This window comes from Fusarium sambucinum, chromosome I, assembly GCF_050947815.1.
Source record: "Fusarium sambucinum isolate potato_lamoka chromosome I, whole genome shotgun sequence".
In the NCBI taxonomy this organism is placed as follows: Eukaryota; Fungi; Ascomycota; class Sordariomycetes; order Hypocreales; family Nectriaceae; genus Fusarium; species Fusarium sambucinum.
This window is the reverse complement of record NC_139294.1, coordinates 5,075,373-5,103,155: the sequence shown is the minus strand read 5'-3', so window position 1 is coordinate 5,103,155 and position 27,783 is coordinate 5,075,373. Positions and strand designations below refer to the sequence as shown.

The window sequence follows — 27,783 nt, the reverse complement described above, 5'->3', positions numbered from 1 at the left end:
ATCTACGCGCAACTTTTTTTTTTTGTTCTTGTACTCTACCTGCCTTACTTTACCTCAACTGCCTGCTACCTAACTACCTACCTAATCGGAAACGCGCCATACTTTTTTTTCTTCCTCCCCAACTATCAGAGTCTACCTGCTACTCATCTTCGTCTTCATCAGCTAAACTCGACTAGCCTGACAAGACTTATTTCGCGTTCCAGCATCAGTAGCTCAGGTATTATTCAAATCGCGTCATGGAAACTGTCGACAACGACAAGCCCAGGCCGATTGCGCCACCAGAGCTGGAGCCCATATCGCCAGCACTCTCATCGGCTGCTGCTCCCAAACCTTCTACTTCGAGGGTTGCATCACCAAACCATGCACCAACTCCAGATTCTACTTCCACCCGTGCTATTGCTGTTGAGATAAAGAGTCCAGCAGCTCCTGATAGTGCGATTGCAATTGCGACTGATCCTCCTGCTGCTCCCTCGGCATCTGAACTCCGAGCCGCAACGCCAACCATGCCGCAGTCACCACTGCAATCATCATCAGCAGTAGCGGCAGCAGCAACAGCATCGGATTCAGCTTCGGTTATCAAGGACCACGCACCATCACCAGCTGTGCCCTCGACAAGTACTGTGAATGGAAAATCACCAGTAATTGCTGCCGCAAGTCCTCCTACCGTCGCCGCTGCCGCTGTCGCTGTCGCTATTAGAAGTCCATCCCCAAGGCAAGTTAAATTATGATTTCATTTCCCATTTGCCTCATTTTTTCTTATTCAATATCTCATCGACGCAATCTCGTCGTACTCAATAGCTTCGCCATGATGTATTCGTTTTCTCAACCAGTCAAGTGATTGTGCGAATAATAAATGAATGAGTGGCGTGGCTTTGACAAGGATTACAACCCAAAGTTGGCTGGCATTACCTGGTTTGTCAACACCTTCTGGGGAAGTCTCTGCCGCCGTCTTATTTTGTGTTGTTGTTGTTGACCGCATCTGGCCTGACTGTATCTGTATCTCATCATGGCTTTTTCAATGAGACTGTCACTATTAATCAGCGCCTGCAAATTGAGAGGACAAAATTTGATTTCAAACTACACTGGCACTAGCACTGGCACTGTCAAGCAATTGTTGCCCACATGAATAGCTGAATCGCAGTCACTTCTATTGTCAGTGCCATTGTCACTGCAGTTGCGGCCATATCTACACCTGCGCTACACTGCAACTTTTATTGCCTGCCTAGGTATTTATCTATTCATTCAATGATAATTGGCAGTAGCGATTGCTTCGCCTTTCTCTTCTTCCTCCCTTCATCATACTTTCATCTTATCTCGCAAACTGCTTCCTGCCCACTTGCTATATGCATGCATTTCTTCACGTCGTCATTTCATAACCGTTCTTGTCGAGTTCCCAAAAACTGCCTGGTACTCTCTACACCGAATCGACGAAAAAGGACTTCCGTGTGTGTGCCAACTGCTTTATACACCCCTCAGAAGTGGACCTGTCACAGTCGTACAACACAGCACGTCTCTGCCATTCAAATATGCGTTCTCTAAGAGTTCTTAGGTACCTCATTCTCATTCTGTCTCATATCTTGGCCCCTGCCAAGCCTTCATGTTTATTGCATTCGCTAGTGGCTAGCAGAAAAGTTGGTCCTAAGTCTTAGGGCACAAAAACAAAGAGGCCAGGAAGTCTGGTCCAAGTAGCATAAGCTGTCCTACTAATTTCGTTCCTTGTGCTTCCAGCGGCCAATTCTTCTGATACCCTGAAGACTCGGACTGGCTACTATATTTTCATCCCTGCTCAGAATGGCTTTGGACTGCATCATTTTGGATTGTTGTCCTGGTCTAGTCCTGACAACTTCTCTTGTTTCATGACATTTGCTCTAAACTGATGCTTGCCCATTGTCGTTTTCTCCGATTACTTCATGGCTTAGTCACATTGATAGTTACAACAACAGCTAACATACCTTTGCAGGCATTCGAACGGCCGTAAGGTCTCGATTGGAGATGGGGACGTCGAAAGCGAGCTTAGCGAACCAGCAAGCACCGTACACTCCCCTTCAGGAGCTGACTTTAATGAATTCGAGGACGAGATTATCGTGGGGGCTCGCACTAACGGTACCCAAAAGTCATCGCCTCCGCGGCCTGCATCTGATGCCGAAGATGAGACTATGACCAATGGCGACGAAGAGCCTGTTATTTCCCATTACCCCAAACGGAAGCGGACGTCCATTTTCAACGACTTGAGTGAAAGTAAAATCATTGCGGATGATCGTCAAACCTCTACAGCCAGCACAAGAGCTAAACCCTCTCGCTCAAGCACAGGAAACATCAAAGGAGTACCAGTCGGCTACTGGCGGGATTCAGATGCTCCGACAGAAGATCTGAAACATGGTGTCGTTGGCTTTATAGATGTCCGAGAGCGTCTACGTACACGGATACAGACCGTAACAAGAGCCGGAGACGCTGTAACCGAATATTCACTGCCTCCCGGACCTGGTGGAAGTTGGGTGACGTTTGAGAGGGTTGTCTTCCTCGATCACCTCGTGGGCCTAGATCAGCTTCAAATCAAGGAGTATGTCAGGTTACGCACCAAAAATATACCCACCGAAAAGAACCAGTCCGAACACAGTGCTGGCGAGTTGGAAGATGTTAAGGAAGCTATTCGTCGTGCCAAGCTGATTCCGACTACCGAGAACAACTCCAACTCAACTCAAATTGCTTATGGCGTCGAGCTTCCCGAGCATTTGCAGGGCAATCGCGATGCAAAGAGGCGCAGGACCAGCGGAGGCTTTGCACCCATCAATGCTGCGTCATCAAATGGTCCTGTGGTTGAGCATACTCCTATTCAACCAGCACCCGGCGGACCGCAACCTGTGCGAAACGTTGTTGACCCGCTACCTGGTACTAGACCCACCCGAATTCTTCTTGGTACATGGGCCAAGTCTGCAGAGCCCAACCCCAAGGATCGTCATGCGGTGTACGGTATTTTGGGGCAAAATGACATGTTTAGAGTTAAGTTAGTACGAGAAACGCGCGACGGACGGTTTGTCGATGGCAACTTTCCTGCTGGAGCAGGTGCTCTTTGGATCCCGTACGAGGATGTTGATTTCGAAAAACACTTGACACCTCTTGCTCGACATGAAATCAAAGAGTACTGTCGTGTACGTCAATGGCAGCTTGATCGCGGAGAGACATTCGAGGAAAGACCACAAAACGAGATCAAAGCTGTATTCGACGCACAAGCCAGGGCTGCAGGCACCAACTACAAGGCTCCTGCCCCCTTGTCAATCGCCCCCGCTCTGCCTCGTCTTCCTGGAGAGTTTGGGGAAGAACAGGACCAGCCACCAAAATTAAGCTGGACCGGCAACGAGATTCGCCAGGAGCTTCGCCAAAGTCGCCGTATGGAAGCAGCCAGAGCCGAAGGACGTTTGACACGCCAAGCACCCATCGACATTGAGGCCACCAAGTCGACCACAGCGACTCGTCCCATCACAGGTAGAACACAGCAAAGCACCAATGCGCTCGAGCGGACCTCAGCTCTGGCCGAGCGTGAGATCACCCGTGTGGAACAGGCTCAAGAGCGTGCTCACCTGCAAGCTGCCAACCGCGAGCGAGCAGCAGCAGCCGCCGCCCAAGCAACCGCGGCTGCGGCCGCTAAGATACCTGGCGTGGCCACCAACGGTCGACAGCAGTTCCATGAAAGCCATGAGATGCAGCGCCTCAACAAGGTTTGGGCCAGCCAGGAAAGTTTGCGATTCTCGAGAGCAAGTACCGACGACGCCAAGATGTATGGGGGAGTCAAGTACGAGCGCAAGGCCAATGGCCCCTTTACAGGGAAACTGGTCTCGCAGGGAACCATCATTAACATTGACGGCGAGGATTACGTCGAATATCGCGTGCTTACAAAGCCGTCATTCTTCTAACACCAACACAATGCATTCGATAAACACAACACTACTACAGAGTGTTTTGGACGCTGGAATGAACAAACCACTCTTTAATCAAGACATACAGAAAAGGATCACCTCTGCATACGCATACACTAGAATGATTTCGCGCTGTTTTCTTTGTATTTTGCTTGTTGTTTGCTGTATTGCCTTCCCCAATCATATTTGGGCGGAGAAGGCAAGGGATGAAAGGGACGGATCTAGTAGATACTAGATTTCGCGGGGGACGGAGTTTGAGGTCAGAGGTTGCGTGATTATACCCGGTACAGGCAGGCAGTTGATAATTTTCAGTGATTTTGTATGAGCTAGACAGCGTTTCCTTTTTCTTCGACGTTAATCCTAATGCTCTGGAAGCAACTGCATTATCTCTTGGTGACTTGTAAGCTGTGACTCGTAGAACCTGGTGGGTGGTAGAGACGTCGGCCTTTAAGCTTGATAAGTGGACAAAGAGTAGTGCCTGAGTAGCATAAACTAACTCGCTGATTTCATGTCCCTGTGCCTCTAGCGGTCAACTTTTTTTTTTTTGGTACCCTGATGAGAAGTAACGAATTGGATCAAGATTTAGTGGGACATTTTGGACATAGATACATGTACTAAATTTGGACGCTCTATCTGTATCAAAAACCCAATAAGCCGTCATCGTATAGGGGTCAGTACATCAGTTTGTGGCTCTTCGAAGCACTGAAAACGCAAGTTCGAGTCTTGCTGACGGCAATCCATTAATCTTTTGTCGTTTTTTGCGAGTATCATGACTAATTTTGATTGAGGATGGGACTTTTTATCTTATTTTGTTTTGTTGTAGTCGAAACGAGCAAGGCTGGGCCAACCAACTAACTACACGCACGGTTCACTATAGTTTGAGACTGTACGGAACAGCTATCGGTCCTTTGACTATCATGTCACACGTCCTCATGGAGATGGTTCCTGTTGCGGAAATATACTCGAGTGTGTAATCCGCTATCTTGGGGAAGCTGCAGTCGCCAAGCAGGATATCAAAACAGACGGGCTCGGAGCAATCTCGACTTGTGTAATCCGATGGATGAATTGAACGAGAATGGCCTTCCCCCGTCGCGAGGATCAAATATACGGGATATGACCCAGCCCAAGGGAAACTCTATACTTGTGACGTCCACGAGGCCTGTTGGGATGGTTGAGTTGAGTTGTTCATGCTGGCTCTTTACGTAGAACATCAACGGTTCGCTGGATGTATACAAAGGTTTCCATCAGCTCTACAGGAGAAGGTAATCTAAATACGAGGTTGTGCAAGTACATAGACAGTCTATCCGTCCAATCGTGTACTATCTCAGCCCCCAAAAGAAGAGAGGTTTCTATTTAGGGTAAACCTTTTTTTGCCTCAGACTCAGTCTCAGTCTCGAGGTACGATTTACCACGTGAGTTTGCACGTCCTCGCTTTTCTGCGGTGAGAGGTTTGATGGCGTTCATGCCTTGTGTGGGTGACGGAGAATGTCTTACTTGCAGAAGCTCTGTTGCACAGGTAATCAGGAATAGAGAGAAGAGGAGAGGGGACTGAAAAAGTCTACTTTGAATCTAATGCGTTGTGCCGAGTCACGTTCAGCCTCAGCTCAGCTCCGAGCCCGATCTTAGTGTTGGATGTGCACTTTTTGTCCATGCACTTGAGTTGTCGCTGACTGACTATTCATAGCTGTAGGAAGTCATTCATGTCTCGTCTTCACCGCAAAGTTGAGGTGCATATTTTGGAACAATTGTTATGCAAGAGTAGAACATATGTCTCTGATTGTGGTGGTGTCAGCCAATTGAGTTATGCAAACTACCACGTAGTGCTGCAAGATACCGATTTATGACATGACATGATCAACTACCAACAAACTCCTCAAGGCAAAGAATGGAAATCTGCAGCGCATGACGTGCGTATTTAATTCAGATGGGGATATGTAGTTTGAGCGGGAAGCGTGCAATAGGGGAGCAAAGCATGGCAAAGTACTTGTGTGTAACCAACAGACAAACGCACAAAACAGTCAAGTTCGAGCCTTGACAGATACAACAAGTTAATACTATGACTAGGTGTAAGTAAATAAATATGTAGAGTTTCTATACATCTAAGCTAATCAAGACAACTATTACCGATATCTTGGGGAGTCATGTTGAGAGTCATTGATACAATATAATACATAGATACTCGCGAAAAAATGATTGTAATTGGTTACCAGAATGCAAGACCCTGGCCAAATCACTCGCTTGGCCTGCCAAACAGTGACCGTTTATGTGACTTGGTGTATCGCATGCAACGCAGCTGAACATGTCTCTGTCTCTGTCTCTGTCTCTGTTCCTGTCTCTGTTCCTGTTCCTGGCCCTGTCTCCCGGCTCAGCTTGCCCTTTAGTTATTTCTACTGGTCCCATCAACAATGTCATACATACGCCGGCATCCAGAGTTTCCGGTGTCCTCTTCGTTTCCATCGTGGCAGCCACACCTAAAAGAGAACAAACTAGTTGCCGTTGAAGAACAACCATGACAAACAAGACAGAAGGCCTCGAAAAAAAACAGGTGATGGTCCTCACGAGGTTAATTCTCCGCCTCCGCCATCATGCAAGCCTCCTCAGGTCTACGCAGGGCTTGGAAGCAAGCAAACAGGGCGTTGGAGTAGGAAAGGAAATACGTATATACCCATAACATACGAGGTTATTCTCGTCGGACGCGGGTGACTACAGTACAGCATACGTCGTGTAACTAGCGAACAAACTTGCCTCCCTATAGGGACTGGGATCAACTGCATTGGAATTGCAGTTTGACGGACGGACGGACGCACCAGCCTGATCTTGTCCATGCTACCGGTCCTGTGCTGTACCAACAGGACTATCACCGGGGTTGTGCTTCCAAAGTATTCTAATCGTCATTGGGCATGGATCCAACAAAGTATAGCTGAGAGTGTATAAGTGAAAGTGCGAATGGTAGTCATACCTAGGTTGTTATAGTGACCGTTCTTCTTCCCCTCCGCCCCCTTTCTCGCTCTTCGTTCCGTTTTGTCCTCTCTGCCAATTTCTGTTTATTTTCATCCCCGTTCCCGTTCGCTTTCGCTTCTTTTCCTTCCCCTTTCTCTCTCCCTTTCGTCTCGTCTCGTCTCGAGTTGCCGTTGGTTCTCAGCTGAGACTTTCCCCTCATCAATCACTCGCCATTTCTTCTCCAAGCAAAGAGCATAGCATGTCATGCATGCCCATAGTGAGAGAAGACAACCCTCTTTTACTCTCTATTTGATCTTACTCCTACTCCCTTGTCATGACGGGCTGCACAGGGCGTAGTTGGGGCTTCGTTGCGCCAGACGTGCAAGATCCGCCACAATGTATCGCATTGTGTAGGGAGAGATTCCTCAAGGAACTGTTGCCCGAGGATGAGACATTTGACCGAGTGTGCGAGGCTCTGCAAGACAGGGACCGTATGGAGAGGGACCAGCCTTTCCAGGCTTTGTACTGTTGCGATGCTCAGGCTTGTGGCGTGGACAACCTTGGTGAGCGTGGCAGAGATCGTATGTGACATCTCACCTATATTCATATGGTTGATCATGATGCTGACGAATTGATAGCAAATGTCAACTGGCTTATTAATGCCTGTCAAGAGTAAGAGTACGCTGAACATAATATGAAATAAACTCTAAGATGTTGGCAGTATCGGTTATCACTCTGTAATAGATCCAGGCCCTCCTCAGCCCTATCACATATGCGACTCTGAGTCTGTCAATGGAAATGATAAACAATGTCAAGACGCCAACTCAACCGATAAAACTCAATATGAATCTTCTCAAACCACATCAAGACCATCATCGACGAAATCAACAACAAAGACAGAAAACACAGTCTCAACGAAACCGACAACTAAAAAAACCATAAGTTCAGTACCACTACAAAGCTCAGTACCACAAACAAGCTATTCCACAAGCAGGGATCCTTCAACTAAAGCAACTTCCGACCCTTCAAATAGCGATCAAAATGACACCAAAAACAACAAAGGAATGCCCCTAGGCGTGAAAGTGACTATCGCCATCATCTCCGTCGTAGGCCTCCTTGCCATCGGCGCTTTGATATTCTGCCTCCTTCGAAGGAGACGCTCTCGCAAGAACGACATACGGAGACTCATCAAGCATCCCACATCGCCACCTCCAGTAGCAGACTCACCAACACCTCTCGTTTCTCCAGCTATCTCCTTTTCTGCTTCTCATGTTGATGCTGAAGCTGTTCCGCTTACACCACCGGCACGGCTTCGTGAACGGAGATACCTTCCCACGACAGGTGATCAGTCGGACATTTTCCCAACTTCTCCCCTCTTCTCACCTACGGGAAGGAAGCTATCACCTCGGCATGAAAGGACGCCTAGAATCTACAGCGCGAACCAAGTCCCTATGATAGTCATGACAGCGCCAGATGGGGGCAACATGAGAGATAATGACCACTCGGCGAGTATCAGCGATGGCATCATCGCCCCTCCACCTTCTGCCCTCATAGACCCTTTTGGTCTCAGCGGGAATACTTCTCCTCCTCGTCCTCCACGATCTCGCGATGCTTCATTTAATATGCTTGCTAGCCCGGGACCACCACCCACAAGAGCTCTTCCCTCAACACCTCCTAACAGGCCTGCTACTCCTACAAATCCGCCTCAAAAGGGTATGAGTTGACGCGGAGAGACATGAGGTCAATCTTTGCTCTGGAGAGCATGTAGAAAATGAGAAATTGTTGGAATAAGTTGGACAGTACACGCTGCATGCATGTATGTATGTATGATTACATATCAACGAGGGGGTCACGATGAGTTTCACGATACACAAATATGTATTAATAATCACATGGTCATCACTACATTTAATTTTATTCAGCTGTAGAATATGTTTGCAATACTATTTAAGCTTCCTAGATGCCAATCTCCTTGAGTGACTGAACAAGATCCGTCATACTCTTCTCAACGGTAATCCAGTCAATCTTGAGCAAGTCATTTGTCTCCTTGTTATCTATTCCAAAAATCTGGTCCTTGGGAGGAAGTTCTCCACCCTTAACTTCAGGTCCAGGGAGCCTATCCTTGAACTCGGGGAATTTCTTAGCAATAATGTCGACGATTTGGCGGTGCGAGAATAATCCAGCCGTGGTGAAGAGTCGCTTTCCCCCAGCTCTGGGCTCCTCAAGGCCTCGAACGTGTGCACGCGCAGCATCTCGCACATCAATCCAGAGAGGAACGGGGGTGCAAGGAGGAATCTCTTCTCTCCAACCGCCTTGCAAAAGCTTTACGACACGTTCGTTGGACGTGTTGATGCTCTCCAAAGTAGCAAGGTGCTTTGATACAGGGCCCAGAACCAGGGGTGGGCAAACTGTCACAAGATCGAAAGAGGGCTTCTTCTCGGCGACAAAGTCCCAGGCTGCACGTTCAGCGAGAGTCTTTGAAGCGCGGTAAGCAGTTGTGTCGGAACGAGTGATATCGTCAATGGTGACGGGGTTCCATGTCTTTTCGGAGAATACGTGGGATCCATCTGTAAATTTGGCCTCGTCGATGATGGCAGCGAATGATGAAGTGATGACGACGCGCTTGACTTTGGGTGCTGAGGCATGAAGGGCCCTAAGGATACCCGTTGTACCAATGACAGCTGGATCTATAAGGTCCTTCTTGGGGTCGGCTGTGTAGCTCTTGGGTCAGTCATAGCACCGACTTGCTCGGGGTTTCTTCGAAACTTACTAATGTTGAAGTGAAAGGGGCTTGCAACGTGAACAACGGCCTCGAGACCGGGAGTCTTGGCCACTTGATCAAAAGCGTCTGGCTTTGCAATATCGGGCACAATGACAATTTCCAACTTGCCATCCTTGACCTTGTCAGGGAATGCGTTGCGGATCTTCCGAGCTTTGTCCTCTGAACGGACAGTTGTGATGATGCTGTAATCCTTCTCAAGAAGCTGCTCTAGGGTATGAGCTGAAGTATGTTAGACTGTGTATCTTGTGCCATGTATGGGCTTTGTTCTGTGGTAGTCTAAACATACCGGCGATGAAGCCCGAACCACCTGATAGTATATTGTTAGATGGTCGATTGAGTGTGTCTTATACGTGGAAACTTACCAGTGAGGAGAACCTTGACCATGATGAGAGTCGCAGGAAATATATATCAGTCGCAGTTGTTCTTAATTAAAGGAACAATGTCTCAATATCTGATGTCAATGGCCTCTTATATACCTCGGATAGAAGTTGGGGAACTGGACCCGCATTCGTCATTCAAGTTGGGGGATTCGACATGTTGCAGTAATGCAATGCAATGCAACTCCCCTCCCCCACGCTTTCCTCCTCTTTTGTTGTCTTTCTCCGTTACCGGACACCATCACTTTGCCCACACCTACACACAGTGAGAGTATGCTACCTATATATATATTCTATCTAGTGGGTAACAGAAAAGTTGACCTCCTAACTCTTAAAGTCTAAAAATAAAAAGTCTAAGAGCTATAATCTAAGTAACATAAGCTAACCTACTAATTTCGTCTCTTATCCTTCTGGCGGTCAACTTTTCTGGTACCTTGATGATATTTAAATCAGGGTCAAAGTAGCATCACATCATCTTATAACAAACAATAGATAGTGTATACAATAGCTTATTACAATCGAGACTTATGATCGAGAGGGATTATCTATACACGCTTAGTGTAGTGCAGGCTCACGCCAGAAATTCAACCCACCACCTCATCCTATTCTGGCTGATAGTAGTGGCGTTTCCCAGCCCCTCATGCTCAACCTGACTTCCTGCATAATGCTGCTATCGCTTGAACAAAATAAAGTCCATATGGATATAAATCGCTAAGCCTAGACACAGGCCAGTCGTCCTCGCTCGAACCCCGTTCTCTTTCGCGTCTCGCCAAGGTAATTCATCCAATTCCACACAATGCTCGCTGTAGAAATGTGTTCGATATGGACCCTCACCCTGTTTTCCAACACCACATACGTCGTACGCGGCGTGAGCTACGCCGGGCTTCCTTTTTACCTCATCTTTACTCCACCACGGCGTGATACTGGCCTTTGAAGCCTTCAACCTCAACCATCAGTTCTAGATGTGTCTGCTGCTGCCGCTGCTGGCGGCGCAGGTGTCTCCGGGGGTTGAGGCTGATGAACACCCCCGAGACCTGGCGGTGTTGGAGCTTGTTGAGGAATAGGCAGTCTCATTGGCCCTTTAGGCGCAGTGATACGTCCGGGAAGACTCTCGCCTCGAATTACCTTTTCTACCTCGGACTTGTCCAAGGTCTCATATTGTACAAGAGCCTTGGCTAACAAGTCCAACTCGCTTCGCTTTTCGGTCAGCAGTTTTCGCACATCCTCATACGACTTTCCTATCGTTTTTCGGACTTCGCCTTCGATTGCTGCCTTTGTTTCAGAGCTGAGATTCTCGTATCTTCGACCGTATTCAACGGGTCCTAGTACGCTGGACATGCCGAAAAGGGTAACCATCATGAAGCCCAGGTCAGTGGCCCTCTCAAGATCCTAAAAGAATTAGCATATGGTACGAGTGATTTGATAACAGCACTTACCGATGAAACACCTGATGTTACTTTATCGCCGCCGTATCGCAGTTCCTCGGCCATCTTGCCTCCAAGTGCCACACGAATGTTTGACATATATTCCGCAGCTGTGTAGGAATACTTATCCATCTGAGGAAGCTGGGCGGTGTGACCTAGTGAGGGTCCCTTGGGGAGAATTGTGACCTTGTACAGAGTGTTTGAGCTCTCCTTGTCGAAAAGTTGAACAAGCGCGTGACCGGCCTCATGATAAGCCGTCATTTCCTTCTCTTTCTCGGTGACTACCATTGACTTGCGCTCAGAACCCATAGTGACTCGGTCGTATGCCCACTCCATGTCCTGCTTGGAAACAAAGCTAGCCTTGGCTCGACTGGCTCGAAGAGCAGCAACGTTGAGCATGTTCTCTAGCTCAGCACCTGATTGGCCGGGGCAACGGGCAGCAATAGCCTCGATGTCGACATCGGGAGAAACCTTGATCTTCTTGGCATGGTGCTTAAGAATGGCGATTCGGCCTCTAACATCGGGCAAGTCGACATTGACATGTCGATCGAAGCGTCCAGGACGAGTAAGGGCCTTATCCAGCATCTTGGGCAAGTTGGTGGCTCCGATGATAATGATCTTGCTGTCTTGATCAAAACCGTCCAATTCGGTAAGCAGCTGGTTCAGTGTCTGTTTGGCGTGGGCTTGATCTCTAGGGTTACGCTTGCCTCCAATGGCGTCGAGTTCATCGATAAAGACAATGGCAGGGGACTTGTTTTTGGCGGCAGTGAAGAGCTCGCGGACTCGCTTGGCACCAACACCAACAAAGATCTCGTCAAACTCGCTACCAGACATGTAGAAGAAAGGAACACCGGCTTCACCGGCAACGGCTCGAGCAAGAAGCGTCTTACCAGTACCGGGGGGACCAACCAGGAGGACGCCCTTGGGAAGCTTGGCACCGAGGTCGCTAAACTTCTCAGGGTTCTTCAAAAACTCGACGACTTCCTGGAGTTCTTCCTTGGCTTCATCGCAACCGTGAACATCTTGGAATCGAGTGTTTTGCTTCTCAGCCTTGACCTCAGAATCCTGTTTGCTGTTCGGACCTCCGCGACGGAAAGTGCTAAACGCCTCAATAGCAATAGTAACAAGTGCAAAACACAGATAAGTAGTGACGATAAAGATTGCCAAGAACTTGACCCAGCGGAAAATAGTAGACCGAGTTGACTCTTGGACGATGACATGGATGGGTTCTCCCTTATGACCCATAGGGTTGCCAGCATTTGCAGACCCAGCCACAGCAGCGTTGGCGATACCTTGCTCATAAGTGGGCCACTGAGTACGTCCAAAGTTTCCGTTCATAGCGCCAGGCGCATTCGCAGCTTGAGTAGCATTAGCACCAAGCATAGCGAGGGCTCGCTGGTAGGCGTCATTGGTAGCAGGGCTGGTGGCGAAGCGTCCGGATTGATATCGTTCCACAAGAATAGCAGGCATGTTGGCTCGGAGAAGAAGCTGGTAAAAAGCATTCTGGGCGTTTGCATTACCAGGGTTTCGGTTGGCGGACTCCTCCAACGTTGCGAGCTGATTGCGGGAGATCCCATTGGAGCTGCCGAATGCTCTGCGCTGGACAGAAAATGGGCCGAGATTTGAGATACCACGAGAAGACAGAAGACCGGAAGAAGTTGAGAACGAACGCATGAAAGACGACGTAGTCGATGCGCGGGGTTGAAAGTAGGGGTGTCGCAAAATGGGGTTGGCCGCGTGAAGGCCAACACGACCCATATTCGAGATAGTAGCCTGGGCAGTTATCGGTGCCATCGCAGAAAATTGTGGACGAAAGAAGGAGGCCAAGTCAACCTTTTGAAGGAAATCGGGGAGCCGAAGTTCGGCAGCCTGCAATTGGGGTCAGTATATTGTTTTAACACCACTGAATTGCAACTCACTTGGTGGGGTTCAGCCGCTTTGTTTTCTTTGGCAGTTTCGTTCGAAGAAACTGGTCGAGGGGCCGGGAGTGAAGTCGTATGTTTCCAAGGGGACATAAGGATATTCGAAATCGAGGGCCATAACTCCGTAGTTGTCACTGCCACATTCTGAAGTTTCGTCAGTGCTGCTCGGTTATGACTATACCTGGACCCTGGAGCAACTTACTGGCAGCACCATGGCATTATAGGCCATGCTGGGAGTTTTCTTGCACCAGAAGTGCTTTCGAAATGATGTTTGTAAGCTGATAATGGAGGAAAAGATGACAATAGGCCGTTTCAATGACGTGTAATGGGTGGCTTGATCTACGCCTCCCGCCGCGTCTAAAGTTTCTCAGGACAGAAACGCTTATCGTTAACCAGGTATGTCGTACGCTAAGTCTGCTCAAAGAGACGAAATGATAGTTTACCGGGATGCACTCATAGTGAATCGCGCGCAGGCATCATCGGTATGTAATCGATGGGGGGAGTTCGGACTGCTTGCCACTCTGGTCCGCGATTCGGCATCACATCACAGCCTATAGCCTTTCCTCTTCGGGAAATTGCTGAGTCATCACGCCCCGGCCATCAGATCTTCCGTCTCCCGACCACAACATTTGAATAGTTGAATCTACCTATGGACATTTTGCAATTTCTATGTATCAGAGCTGTTGATAACATAGTAGAGTAGTGTGCGGATGATGCAGTTATGTTCTATCATGTATTATATTGCTATAGTGCTACGTAGTGCTCTAACTACTTATCGAAAAAATAAAAAATAAAATTTTGTGAAACAAAGTCAAAAGCGAGCTGGTAACAAGACGACATATGTGTATTAGGTGTGGACATAGGCCTCTATTCCCAAGTCTCCAAACATTTAATGCTGGTGTTGATCCGTATGGTTGCACAAGCCCCTCCCGCCATCCCCCTCCCTGGTAAATTATCCGCCCCACGAAAACTCAACATAAAAACCTTGTATAGGGTATTGGTGCTACTCAATGCTGCAAAAGACAAGAAAACATACAATGACAAGATTAGAGAAGATATCCAAGTGCAATGGGCTGTCGTTCGAATAACCCAAGTTATAGAGGATCCGAACAGCAATAATGAGCCGCTGCAACGTCCTTGATCCAAAGTCGCAGATACTCGTGTAAAAAGAAAATAGAAAAGCAATTGGCAAAAGATGAACAAAACCTTCCTTAGCTCGAATTACCCAATGTTCAACGGGGGGGGAAGCAATGACGGCGTTCCGAATCGTGGTTGACATCTTTCATAAGCTCTAGAGAAAGATTGATGGTTTTCGAGTAACAATGTATCCTATTCTCTTCCAATAACGTCCCGATGGGTATATCCTCTTCAAGAGCAGAAAAAAATTTCATGAAATAGAGATCGTTGCGTGGTCCAGCCGTGGTATGATCGTAATGTTACAGGTAACTATCGTGAAGAAACAGGGCGATGTTTTGTGGTGTGCTAAAGACAATATTCGTAAATTATAGAATGGCGTTAAGAGCAGACTGATCACATGCTCGCCAGTCTACTGCTGGGGAGTTGCAGTGAAGGATCATCGAACTCTATCTTTGGCGCATAGATATCATATACTGCGCTCCCGTACGCGGGCAGCTGCCCAATGGTTGTAACCTCAATCGGCGGGTCGTAATGGGACCACTGCTCTTGTTGCGGGTGCGCTGACGGGGGAGGGTAATGCTCGGTCGTGGCAGGCATATGCTGTGGCTGAGATACAACCGGCTGCTGGGGCTGTGCCATATGGTGCTGAATAGGCTGGTGGTACTGAACCATAGCTGGTTGAGTTTCTGCTGCTGTGTATGCTGGCTGGGTTGTCGGCTGGTGAGCATAGAAGCCATCTTGAACCATGGGGCTCGGGACTGAAGTGGCAGAGAAGGTGCTAGGGCTGCTCTGAATTGACGTCGGAATCCCTGGGGCCGAATACGGCATCTCCATAGCAGGTCGCTCCACGTGTTGTGACAAGTGGTAATGAGCAGGCAAAGAACTAGTCATCGTGGCGACACCAGGGTTCCCTTGCTCGGTTACATAGTATGCCTGACGCGGTATGGCTGCAGCTCGATGAACAAGTTGAACGTGGGCGTGCTGATCAGGCACTGTATGCCCGTGATACTCATGGGGAACAGTGGTGGGGATTCCATGCCTGTGAGCATAATGAGGTGGTATATGGTGACCATGGACCTGAGACTCGAAGTCGGCATAAGAGGACGCACGATGGAGCGAACCGTTTGGTGCTTGACCCATAGAAACCATGTCGTGAGGCGACCAGGTCATGGAGGAGTGCTGGGGAGTAGAGGGAGACTCGTCATCATCAGAATCTGAGGAGCAATCGTCGATATCGTTGGGGTTCATCCCTTGCTGGTGTGATCTCCGTTGATGCTTGACCATGGTGGTTTTTCTGCAAAAGCTGAGTTCCGTGTTAGCAAGCGGTTCGTTTGATGGGGCTGACACAACCTACCTCTTGGAACAGCCATCATGGGCACATTTGTATGGACGCTTTCCAGTGTGTATACGTCGGTGCCGCGCAAGACTTGAAGACTACGGTTGTTAGTAGGTTTCCTGCCAGCCACTTGAGTTGTTTTCACCTACATCAGAGAACCGTTTGCCACAGCCAATGTGTTGACATTGATGGGGCTTTTCCCCTGTATGTGTTCGAATATGAACCGTCAGCGCACTACGCTGAATAAAACTCTTCCCGCATCCAGGGATAGAGCAAGAATACGGCCGTTCATTAGTATGTATACGATAATGTCTTTGTAAATCAGATTTCCGATTAAAGCTCTGTCAGAGGTTAGCAAGAAAGGTTGGCGTGGCGGACTATGGAGCAACAAACCTTTGTGCAAGACTGCCAGTCGCACTGGAATGGACGAGCAGTGGGCTCGTTTTCAACTAGTTCCATGAGTTCCATGATTATGTTTGCCAGGTATCGATATTCCTTCGAGGCAATGCGTGCGCAAAGCAGTACTCAGTGTTGTAGTAGATAGAAGTTGGGCAAATCGCTGACAAGCTACAGCATAATCCTTTTCAAGCGTTCGCGAATTGACAGTTGCAGACTCGGCACAGTAGGTGTGTTCTACCGTCGTTGAGAAAGACCGATGGGTAAATGTTTAGACTTTGCCTGTAATTAGGGTATAGTAGGCGGCGATAAGGTCAATCGATGATAAAGCAGCGCTCATAAGATAACGTGAACAAGCCCGGATCTGACAATGGAGAAGCGTTTATAATATGGATGACTTGAAGAGGTTGGGTGGTGATGAGTATATATAATATTGGCGGTGGTAAAGAAGCGGTTGAGAGTGGGATATAAAAGATGGGTGAAGCTGAGGGTCCAGGTTGAGTGGGAGCTGAGTGCTTAAACGTCTCGTGTTAATGCAGGCACTACCCAGGATTGGCCAGTGGATCGTAGAGAAGAAATTTGGCTGGGGCTGGGGAGGGTTGTACACCTGAAAAGAGGGACGCCGCTATAGACGGTTGTACTTTGAGGGATGATGGAAAAGATCCAGAAGGAAGGTCAAGGGAATATCAGGGCAACAACTGGTTAGGTTCGGAGCGATGTACGCTCAAGAATATGACTAACGCAGCGTAACGCAGTCTACCACAAGTATCGAGTCGTCGGAACGGACCATGAAGCACCTAGTTGAGTTGATTCGAGTCAGGTAGACTAGACGTTCGATAAAGCCCCATACAAGACTATAATGAGGGCACGGCGACAGATATGAATGAAAAACCACCAGGTTCTACTCTGGTCTGCTCTAGTCCCGCTAGGTAAGGGCAGTGGGGTTCAGGACAGGAGTGTTTGGTGTAAGGTGATGTAGTGCAGAATCGAGTACCGTATCAGTACATTAGCCAGGGCCACGCAGATGCTAAATACCAGGACGAGGACAGTAGCCACCTCAAGCTGGAAAGATGGGCCGTCGCAAATCTGACTTAGTTCATAGGTGTACGGCGAGCATGGTCTGGTATCCGTATACCTATATCCATACCCATACGCCGGGGCTAACAATGAACCACGCAGGAGATCAAGAAGTCAAGGGATCCCTGCCCTGCAACAGCGGGCTTCAGTGGGTCACGTCCGGCAACAAGTGACGGGGGGTGTGAATACCATAAGAGGAAATTGAGAAAGAATTAAGATGGGGAATGGGGGAGTGAGCCAAGGGTGAGAAAGCGTGACGGCACATCAGGTAAAGAGAAAGGAAGTGGAGGGAGGCTGTTGAAGAGGGAGATGAAGAGACGCATCCATCAAGGGTCAATTAGTTAGGCCAGGGGATGGTAAAGGCAGGGCAACGTAAGGCAAAGGAAAGGTACGGCAAAAATAGAGACGACGGCTGCCGCTAACAACAGACTCAGAGGAGACGAGCTCGGGTCGCATACCGAGTACAACGTCTCCAACTGACCAACTAAGCCACCTTGGGCCTGCGTTGATGGCGGCACGCAGCAGCTAGTCAGCCATGTAGCTGCGTTCCCTGTGTGAAGTGAAGTGGGTTAAAAGTGCGTCAGGACTCAAGGCGAAACTATTACCAACTATAGGCTCTGAAAGGGCATTGACCAAGTACACGGAGGGCAATTATTATCCGAATTAGTGGTGTAGCGCGGGCCAATATCCATTGCTAGTGCGAATGGGACATCCATGTTAGCTACCTAGCTAAACCTCTCTGTTGCATGGCTTCATCGCCTACCTGTTAACTGCTTCGCTGTGCTCAATGCGCTATACTGCCATTGCCTTCGTTGCTGAGCACTAACGTAGAGAGACTTGCCGTCGGGGAGGTAGGTATAATTGCAGCCCCATGTTCCAAGGCTTTTCTGATACGATGATTGGATGGCTCTTCCAAATAATAGACCAGGTTAACCCTATCAAGGTTAGAGGGAATCTTTGAGGGGGAGGGAAATAAGTTCTGGCACGCACTAAATGCACACTGCATATTCCAGGACGTTGAGCCAACCTGCCACGGGGACAGGGGGCACAAAAGCCGACGAGTCTAATCAGCAATGGATGTCTAATCCAGTTGATGGCGTTGAGTTCTGATGTGCTAAAGCAAGGGATGGATGTGGATGTGGATGGAAGATCCCTCGAAAATGCAGCCAGAATGTTAACTGCTTGATGATGCCGCCATTGACCGACTGACTGACCAGCTGCATGAAGTGGCCCAGCGCTAGTAAGCTTGTTTCTCTCGAGAACCCTTGGATCAGGGTTCATGGGAAATACAGACGATACTGGAGCCAATGTTCAGATGGTTGGTAGTGTGCCAGCAGCCTGGGAAACCCAGGTTGGCGGAGAAAGAGGGGACAGCCACAATCACCACATCCACGGACCAGCTTGGGCTTGACTTGGGAGGGAGCCAATGTCGAAAGTTGAAACTGCCTTCAAGATAGCAAAACGCGGCATCTCCGGCAAGAGCCGAGAGCTGCTCAATCTGTAACAGCTATTTTTGTTGTTACACCTCAGGTACCGGATGAGGTATTGTCTGAGAGAAAAGATGGGCATCCTAGCATCGCGGGTTCCAATAATGGGTGGATGGATGGATGTCCTTGGAGACGAAGATCCAAAGTGGACCAACCAAGGCAAGCCATGGCACCTGGCACCTGGCACGCAGACACCTTGAGGACTTGACGGGCTGGAGGGCTCACCTAAAACTGCATCTGCAACTCCACTAAGAGTCCATGAGAGACTGGGGGCTCAGGGCGTTGGCGTTGGCTTGGCTTTGGGGAGCGCCGCGGACTAGGGTCTGATTCAGCCCGCTGGGTCCATGGACATCAGTGGAGGGAGATTCTTGTTGTTGACGGCGGTGGAAATGATGCTGCTATTTGGTACGGGCTCTGCACCTGGGTAAGTTTTTTCCAATCGTGCAACGAACAGAGCCCGAGCATCTGACGCACGCCGTAGTTAGGTGTTTAGGATAAGTACTAAGCTGCGATGATAGACAAGGACAGGATGGGACCATCCATTCGCTAGACATACATAGTGGGTCTTAACTACCTAATGATGCCCGTCTATCCGTACTTTAGTGGAAGGCAAGTGCTGGTCAAACCACGCAGCAGGACAGTACCGTCCGTACCTGCCGCCTGTACATTAGGTAGTAACCTCTCCAGTGCAATCAACGTCTGTCGATCACACATTTCTGGTGGGTCTTTCATAACTCGGAAGTTCTATTTCCGAAGCTCATTTATACTCTGCATAACTTCGACAGCGATGTAGGCTGCTAACCTGCTTAGGGACTGCTCATCGCCCTACAATATCTCAAAAGCAAGCACAGTGATATGGTTACAGCCTCTTATCTGATGTGCAAGCAGGGTTATTTGTTGTTGGAGACCGAACAGGGGTCCAATCTGTTACATCTGCCCCGCCACAAATTCCCATAATGCGTCACAAACTATCGCGGCAAGTTACACATATGCTGTGAGCTTTTTGTATGATCCTTTGTTTGTACCTATTCAGGCAAGTCACTACTACCAAACAACTCGGACCCGAGTTTGACGGCTCACTACGACGATATGCTTTTGGCTGCACGTTGAGCGTTGGACGAGACGGTAGAGCAACTAGGTAAATAGCGGGGTTCACGCCATGGAATTAAGATAGGTCACTGCCCGCGAACCAACACCAGCACCAACACCAGCACTTCACCAACACGGGCCTAAGGCTCGTGCCGAACCTCAACAGTCGCGCGCGTTACGTCCGGTTCTGGCTCGGATGAGTTTGGCAAATATCCCAAAAGGGCAATGTTTCTCAGGAACGGATTCGCTTGACAGGAAACATTTACAAGAGTTTGGAACAACTGTGCAGGCTCTTGATCTTTTCTCTTGAGCTAGGTAATTGCTACTGTGGCATTCTTCGGACGCTTCCTCAACGCGCTATTGGTGTCGCATTAAATTGATGAGGAACCATGACGTGCTGAAGACGTCCGTCCCTTGTTTCCTGTAATGGATGACCAGGTGTCAGTCAAGCCGCATATACTACCTATTACAGAGTAACTACTAGGCTATACTCTGTAGGTACCCAGCATTACCAAGATCTCTACTCCACCGCCCACAGTTAGAGCCCTTGTCGATCCCTACCGATTGCCCATGCCGTTCCTGACTTGGCTGCTGCTACGGTGGACGTTAACCCTTGTCTTGGACTCCAAGCCATGGCCATACAGTCTATTTCCCTGTTCCACCGTGCCCTGCCCCATGCTCCGGGGTTCAAGGTAAGAGAATAACAGGGAGCTCCCATAGATTATCCCCGTGCCGGTGAGGAAGCAGGTAGGTACGTACCTTACGCATTCCCAGGCACATCCTTTATAGTCCAAGCCCTACAGCCTCTTGTTTATCTTTATATCAGTGTCAATGCAAAGGTACTAGACCACATTAGCCACCAACTGCAATCTCGCGTCAGGATTATAGTTTCTACCATGCCGTAAGTTACTCAATTCCGTTGAAAACTCGGCAGACAATAGTATTAGATACTGCACTCTCAAGCTCGAGTCACAAGTGGGTTTGTTGATGTTGATTTGCGGAATTAGCATGAGACCGCAACGTTTCAACCGACTTCTCCACATCGCTCAGCCAGCAACTGGAGATTGAACAAAGACCGTCGATCCCTAACCAAGATTTGACAGAAGCTACAGTATGTACCCATTATGTCCCATTGACACGCAGCAGGGTTTAGACAGCTGACCTGTCGCCTTGATGTGGCTCTTTTCTTATCCAGGGCTGAGGCGGCTGTTAATGGAAAATCATCAATGCAACCCTCTATTCTCGCGAGCACACCAAAATGATCAGCAACGGACCAAGAATAACGAGATATTCATCTCATTTGTGCTGATATATGTATCTGCATCTGTATTTGTATCCATCACGTGGCTGTTAGATTCTATCTAGTCTCGGTTGATCCACTGACCAGACACGCACCGCCTTGTTCAGTCCCCTGACGCCAAGGCTGTGGTCTAGGTTAACTAACACACTAGGTGGCATTATTGTAACAAGTCTACAAAGTACGTGCTAGTGTTTCTGAACAGTATTAGTAGAAGGCCAGTCGAGATTTTCTAGCTGATGTTACCATGATTGGGCCAAGTACGGTTAAATTCGCTTTAAATGAAGTCATCATGCTCAATGTTGATGATCACGGGCTTGGATGGAGGCTTTTTCATGTAAATGCATCACTCCTATGACAGAACCTTGCTCTAACAGTCAAAACAAGGGTCCAAAACAAGACTTGGAAGCCCTCCCTAACTTGTGTCATAGGTTAGGTTATTATTCTAATGAAGATGTACATAGGATAACGCAAAGTTAATGAGGTGTGAGATGCAAAAATGCGTTATTCACGCAGTTTTACAAATATCTCCGAGTTACCATAGGATAATGATTGTCAACGCTCTTCTAAACTACAACTAATGAATTGAATGATGATTCCCTTTTTGGGTTACTTCTTTGCGATTAGAGTTTAGGATTCGGTGGGAGGCTGGCTATGGTTGCACAGGTATCTCTACTCCCCACACCAGGTCGTCCAGTCGGCTTGTATTGCGGATATAGAGTTCTACAGAACCAACACTGAATCGGTTCTTTGGTTGTTATTCCAGGGTTAACCCAGGGGATGCACGCGCTGATCATCCGTATGGTGCTGTGAGGCTCGCAGAGTCACATTCGGGAACCCTGGTCTGTCTCCTGTTCTTGTTCCCGCTCCTGCTCCTATTCTTTCATAGCCCTGCTTCGGCCGAGATTGTTTCCGCCTGGGAACTTATGTGCTGCGTTACATTCGAAACGAAATAGTGGGGGGCCATCCTGGATGCCCGCGAAGATCACTGGCGACAAGCATCACCCTGCCAGATTTGCGAAGCATAACCCTGAATGGCTGATCGTCCAATGTAACGGTTACGATTAGACTTGGGGAAGTCTGAAGAAAAAAGTAAAACACAACAAAACATCCTGGGTCGCTTACTCCATTGAGCTCCATGATTTCACGATGCACGACTCACCGCCTCCAAAGAACGTCCTATTGGAGCCTGCATGAATGCTCGAGATCCTGCACAATCCGAGACATTGTCAGCGCCGTTCCCTGTCTTGAGCTCGATGATGCTGGCTGCTGTACATACTACGGGAATGAGCCCATGCATTCTCACCGCGCTAGTCCAGGGTCTGTCCAGCGCGACTCAAGCTGGCCAGGTCGCATCAAAATACTTGACTGCGAGGTGGGTCACGGAAAATACGGAGAGAAAGTGATACTGCAATTTGTATGTATTACATAGTACGTGTTGGAGGGTGAAAACCCTTGCAGGCGACAAGCCGATGGGCGCCGGAATCGTGGGCTCGTGGAAATCTATTTTGCATTGAACATGTAGATGCATGACTAGGTAGATAGTCGTAATTCGTGGTGATGTGACGGGCCTGTATGGCAACCTAACTTCAGACCCTTTATCTCGTTTTGAGCGCTTGTTCACGGCAGACGGGCTTGAAAAGTAGGCTGGTGTTAATAAGTATGGTTAGTAGTTTCAGTCAAGAGAATTTCGGTGCCTACCTAGGTATACCTTTGGTACCTGGGTTAGGAGGTACTAATTCAGCCGTGTGGCGCGTTGCTAGCCCAGTAATCCAACCGTTTCTTTCAACCGTCACCACCAAATTGACTTCAAAACACTCAACCTCAACACCCACTAACGCACGGCATTGAGATGTCTGTTAATGAGATCTCCTTCTTCCGATAAGCGTGGGATGAACGGGACGCTCTGACAGACGTTGAATTGATTTGCAGTGCATGGTGCTGTGCTCATTGTCCGTGAGTTGCGTTGCACTTTGTCGTCCCTCGTGCAAAATTTATGTTTTTGCCTGTGCCAATAAATGCATTGACATTGTGGTATAGAGCGGACGAAAATAAACGTCGCAACATTAGTACCAATAGGTCGGATCAAATAACCATATCCCCTGGAATTAATTGTACACATGAGAGTACCTACCTGCCTTGAGATTGGCCCAACCATAGGTAGCTCTCAAAGTGCATGGAAGGAACAATCAGGCCTGCCGACCCCTTGCTGCCAAACTTAGTAGCTCGGGTCACGTTTAGTATCTGCGTCAGGTAGGTAGGCAGGCAGGCGCTATTCAGTCTTGATGCAGATGTAGAATTTCCACGACCCCCGTGACCAGCAAAAGCAAGCAATCTGCTCCGGCCGTCATCATTCTAGGTGCCCCTATAGCGCTTGGAGGTGCTTCAGACAGTGGACAAGATATTGATACACCGCTTAAATTCAACACGCCCAGTAGCCTGGGCACAGACCGAACGTGCATCTCGCATCTCACGTCGATCTGTACCACTACACATCTCACGAAACACGCAGTGTTGTTTGCGGGCCGAGCAAGACCTAAAATACTAGAAACAAGTTGAACCACTATACAACCCAGTCACGCCAGTTTGCGTCAAATCGCAGCCCTGCAAGCTCCAGACTTCAGCTCATGAACTGATCTAAGAGGACTGAGACCATTTCAAAACAGCCGTCAATTCAGCATTGCCCGCCACGTGCCATGTAAAGTGGCCATGCCAATTTGGACAAAATTTTAGACGGGCCAGTCTGTTCACCTTAAAAGAAAAAGGAGAAGATTGCCAAACGACTCTTCGTTCCATAGGCTCAATCGGCTATGATATCGATACAAGCCTCAAAGGTTTGGCCAGTGCCTGTTTAGAATACATATATGCAAATTCCCATGATTTCAGGGTTCAAGTATTTGTCACGCCTCTAAAGTAATATCCTCTTTTAACGCTCACTTATACAGGTAATTTACCGTTAGACAGCCACGAACAACGACCGGGAATGCACGGACCACTCGTTCTAAATCGTCTCAGGTTTCCTGAACCAGGCAGCCCAGGACGTCAAAGCTACTGCATTGCAGACACCGTGCTCAGTTGGAGAACCGCACTTGAAGCTATTAGCTTGGACCAATAACCCCTGACCGCCCCTAAAAAAAAGCATTGATTATTTTTCTACAACGATCTCGATCTTGATGTTTATCCGTTAGTAAAATTGCGGAATGGCCATGGAATTTGTCCCGACATGACTCGTCCTGTCCGGGTTATGAGGTCCGCCAGCGGATCACAACTAGGTATGACCTCCGCAGGAAAGAAAAACCAGGGCAATGCACCCATACAATTTCTATGGCTAGCCTGTCCTTGTTTTCTTACCCCCCCTAAGACCCCTATCTGTACTAAAACAACTGAGTTTATTCTGGAGAGCCAGCTCCTGCCAAGCGAACAAGGGATTCATCCGGCTTCGGCAGCGATTGACTTGCCTTTACGAGCTACAGCCAGTTGATCTAAATGTGGAGACAGCGCATCTCCAACGCCAGCAGTAATGATTTCGATTTTTGACCTCGGGAGGCTTTGACTACCATTCACCAATGACATAATTACTCCGGCGGCCCTCAATTGCCGGTTATTAGAATTGGCCCCAGTACTGATAACGCAATCAAAAACAATCCAAATATTAGGACTGTGGACCTCAACAAAGCCATACACCAATACCGACACGAACGGGAAGTCTCGTGCGATATTTTATGTTATTTAGGCCATAAGAGCGTGACATTGTCATAAACTGACTGTGTTTATTAGAGTCTGACGGGATATCCCTTGTTACGGCAGGGTTTCAGCTAAGCTAGCGGTCCTAACCGAACTGACAGGTGGGGCGACATTCTGGGCTTCGGCTCTTCGAAAAGGCTCCTGATGTGATTCGGATGATCTTCCGCTTGCAATGGATGCTCATAAGCCATAAGCCATAAGCCATAAGCCGAATACAGTCATGAATGTAACACCAGCTCGCAAACTAGGTCTATTTCGGGTATCATCCAATCAGGTCGGGATGTTGCATCTGCACCAGGGGCACAATCCTTGGGATCGGCAAAGGTTTCAGGCCCTTGTCGAAAATCTTTATGTACGACTGCCGGCTTGTACCGCCAGGCTACAGTATATTGTCCTTGTCAGATTGAATACGGGAAGGGATTTCACAACGTCGCAGCCTCACATCTAACTGAACATGCTTTCAGGACCACTGCTGGATCAATGTTGAGAAACAATTGGCCAAGCACACAGGGCTTTCCTGTGGACGCAATTTGATAACAAAATTGCGTCCATGCCGTGCCAGGCTTTGGCCCGCTTCGGCTCCAACGAACCCGTAAGTGCACCTCCTACAAATACATCCAGATGCCGTTACTAGTGCACAACTGGGGACGTTCTGGCGCAGGAACAAGTCACAACTGCCGTCCTTTAGATGATGCACGTATGTGTGGCAAGGCCAGTTTCGGCAGTGATTATTGCGTGGGCATCTTTTGAGCCTTGCCGTTGGAACACCGCACGTGGTGCTCTGAAACAAGGAAAGTATCCGATCGGCGACCTCGGAACAAGGTAAACATTACTACTCTTGTCGTTTCTTTGTCGTAGAAAACCGGCTTGGTCATATGCCCCAATTGCTTCGAAAACTCGGGGCAAAAAGTAACTCGAGTCAGGGGAATAAATGAAAACACACTAAGACATAGTGACTGGGGCCTATATACCAAATTAAGCTTGGGAATACCTCGAAAGCATGGCAGGTTCAAAGCGGCCGGCGCCAGTACCGCAGAATGTTCTACGATGGAACAATCCGAAGCAGCGGAGCGGACCGTCACAGCACCAATTGGATGATGCTATGGGAGGTTCTACTCCTGTTAGAGGACACGTGTTGGAGCTGTAAATCAGAAAACACTGGATCGTAACTCTTTAATCTTTCACAGACTTTTCTGCTCTACGGCATTGCCGGCAGCTGCATAGCCCTGACGTGGGGATCTCGATAGATACGGAGACCAGGCTGTTCATCTATATCATGACGGCGCCAATCATCAAACCAATTCTGATGATAGGTCCATGATGTCAACCTAACTGTTACCTGTTGTTCGTCAACCCTTTGGATTACCTCCAAATACACTGTGGGCTCAATACTCGTCGTTACGCTGCGTTGAGGGTGTTATGAAGTGAAGCCCCAATGTCTGAAGCATCCACAACATGTGGATGGCGGTCGAAGACTAGGCTGACGAAGTTTCGCTGAATATGGTTTCCTTGCTCCGCGGGAATGTATTGGCTATTTCTTATCAACCTCGACGGATCTCAGTTTTACTGTATTGAGATGAGCAGTCAAATCCATGAGTCTAAACAAGTGTCAGGGGCCCTTGGAGCGGAAAACATTACGCTCTACCCTTGTAACTCAACCTGATTCTGGCCCCCCAGCGAGTCATGGAGTGGTTGGGATGGCTGAGAAGGCTCCATCCTTCTTGTCACGTCTCAGCTGATAGAGCCCCCACCAAGACTTCGTCTTGCACCATGAGTCCACCACGACCATGTCTGGGTCCAAATGTGTGTCAGGGATCGGTTTGACATTTCGCTATCACTAAGAATGAACCATTGTTGGTTATCTGCCACTTCCCAGTTAGGAACGGGTGAAGGGAATGCTAGTATTGAGTTTGCCAACGGCAAACGGCACCGCAGTAGTGCCAACGGTGGAGTGAGTTGATATTTGCTTCTGCCGTTGTCACTTGTTGGCATGAGGCTGACATTCTGCAGTAGACTCACCAGCCGGCTATTTGGTTTCTGGGCAGCTCAACAGCTCCGTACCATGACGAAATATCTGTCACGTCATCTACTTTATTTGAGTACGCCAAAGCAAATACCTATTGCGGTACGAACCATAGGAGCCAAATGTTTTTCATACACAATTGGCCAGCAAATCACATGACTAGAAGAACACCACGTTACCTACTGCACGACAAAATCACACGGATTTACTAAAGAAAGAGAACCCGTGGTGCTCTGAAGATAAATCAATTTTCAAAAGATGCCTTGCATCTATAATCAGCTCATGCAGAACGCTATCACCATAAACTAGGCGATTCCTCAAGTCATATCGTCGATCTGCACAATATATATCAATCACTGCCCAAAGGCCTTGGGAGTGTGCTCAGTCTCTGCGAGCCGTATCATACGTGCCTGATGATATAGGCATGGTTTTCTGTTGTATAGGCAGCCTCGGCCAGCCCTAGCGAGCCTCAATTCTAACCACCTTCTCTACCGCTCGCTGATTGATAGCCAGACTTCAAACCTACTAGCAACGTACATAGTACTCGGACTATCGATTCACATCACTGGCATGGCTCAATAAACCAGCTGCAGTGCATACCACTCCGCATTTAATTTGTGCCTTTTCGGTTTTGTCTCACAATGAGCTACGTACCTCACTTACCCCACAAAATGTGACATATGACAAGCCATGCCCTGTCGTACTCCCCGGATCTTTCCAACTGACCACAGAATACCAACAGTGCATGGGTATCCCGATACGAGAACTTCAGACATGCCGAGAACAGGCAATGGGAACGAGGAGAAAGGAAAAAGAAAAAACGAACGACGTTAGTAGG

At 48.4% G+C, this 27,783-nt stretch overlaps 6 protein-coding genes across 6 annotated transcripts; 3 read left to right on the top strand and 3 right to left on the bottom strand.

Moving 5' to 3' along the window:
- Positions 1–236: 236 nt before the first annotated feature.
- Positions 237–728, top strand: FSST1_004346 (uncharacterized protein; the record flags this gene model as incomplete). Its single annotated transcript, XM_083230512.1, has 1 exon — positions 237–728. One exon carries the CDS (start codon positions 237–239, stop codon positions 726–728), a length of 492 nt encoding a protein of 163 aa, XP_083087776.1.
- A 798-nt stretch (positions 729–1,526) lies between these two features.
- Positions 1,527–3,911, top strand: FSST1_004345 (uncharacterized protein; the record flags this gene model as incomplete). Its single annotated transcript, XM_083230511.1, has 2 exons — positions 1,527–1,549; positions 1,961–3,911. The coding sequence occupies 2 exons, from the start codon at positions 1,527–1,529 to the stop codon at positions 3,909–3,911; spliced, it is 1,974 nt and encodes a 657-aa protein (XP_083087775.1).
- Positions 3,912–7,188: 3,277 nt separating this feature from the next.
- On the top strand, positions 7,189–8,578 carry FSST1_004344 (uncharacterized protein; the record flags this gene model as incomplete). Its single annotated transcript, XM_083230510.1, has 3 exons — positions 7,189–7,435; positions 7,493–7,526; positions 7,576–8,578. The coding sequence occupies 3 exons, from the start codon at positions 7,189–7,191 to the stop codon at positions 8,576–8,578; spliced, it is 1,284 nt and encodes a 427-aa protein (XP_083087774.1).
- A 232-nt stretch (positions 8,579–8,810) lies between these two features.
- Positions 8,811–10,020, bottom strand: FSST1_004343 (SDR family oxidoreductase; the record flags this gene model as incomplete). Its single annotated transcript, XM_083230509.1, has 4 exons — positions 8,811–9,565; positions 9,625–9,855; positions 9,923–9,943; positions 9,999–10,020. 4 exons carry the CDS (start codon positions 10,018–10,020, stop codon positions 8,811–8,813), a joined length of 1,029 nt encoding a protein of 342 aa, XP_083087773.1.
- Positions 10,021–10,958: 938 nt separating this feature from the next.
- On the bottom strand, positions 10,959–13,588 carry FSST1_004342 (P-loop containing nucleoside triphosphate hydrolase protein; the record flags this gene model as incomplete). The annotated part of the gene is made up of 4 exons (XM_083230508.1): positions 10,959–11,402; positions 11,450–13,306; positions 13,357–13,503; positions 13,562–13,588. 4 exons carry the CDS (start codon positions 13,586–13,588, stop codon positions 10,959–10,961), a joined length of 2,475 nt encoding a protein of 824 aa, XP_083087772.1.
- Positions 13,589–14,889: 1,301 nt separating this feature from the next.
- On the bottom strand, positions 14,890–16,300 carry FSST1_004341 (C2H2-type zinc finger protein; the record flags this gene model as incomplete). Its single annotated transcript, XM_083230507.1, has 4 exons — positions 14,890–15,799; positions 15,851–15,930; positions 15,982–16,173; positions 16,226–16,300. 4 exons carry the CDS (start codon positions 16,298–16,300, stop codon positions 14,890–14,892), a joined length of 1,257 nt encoding a protein of 418 aa, XP_083087771.1.
- Positions 16,301–27,783: the final 11,483 nt, after the last annotated feature.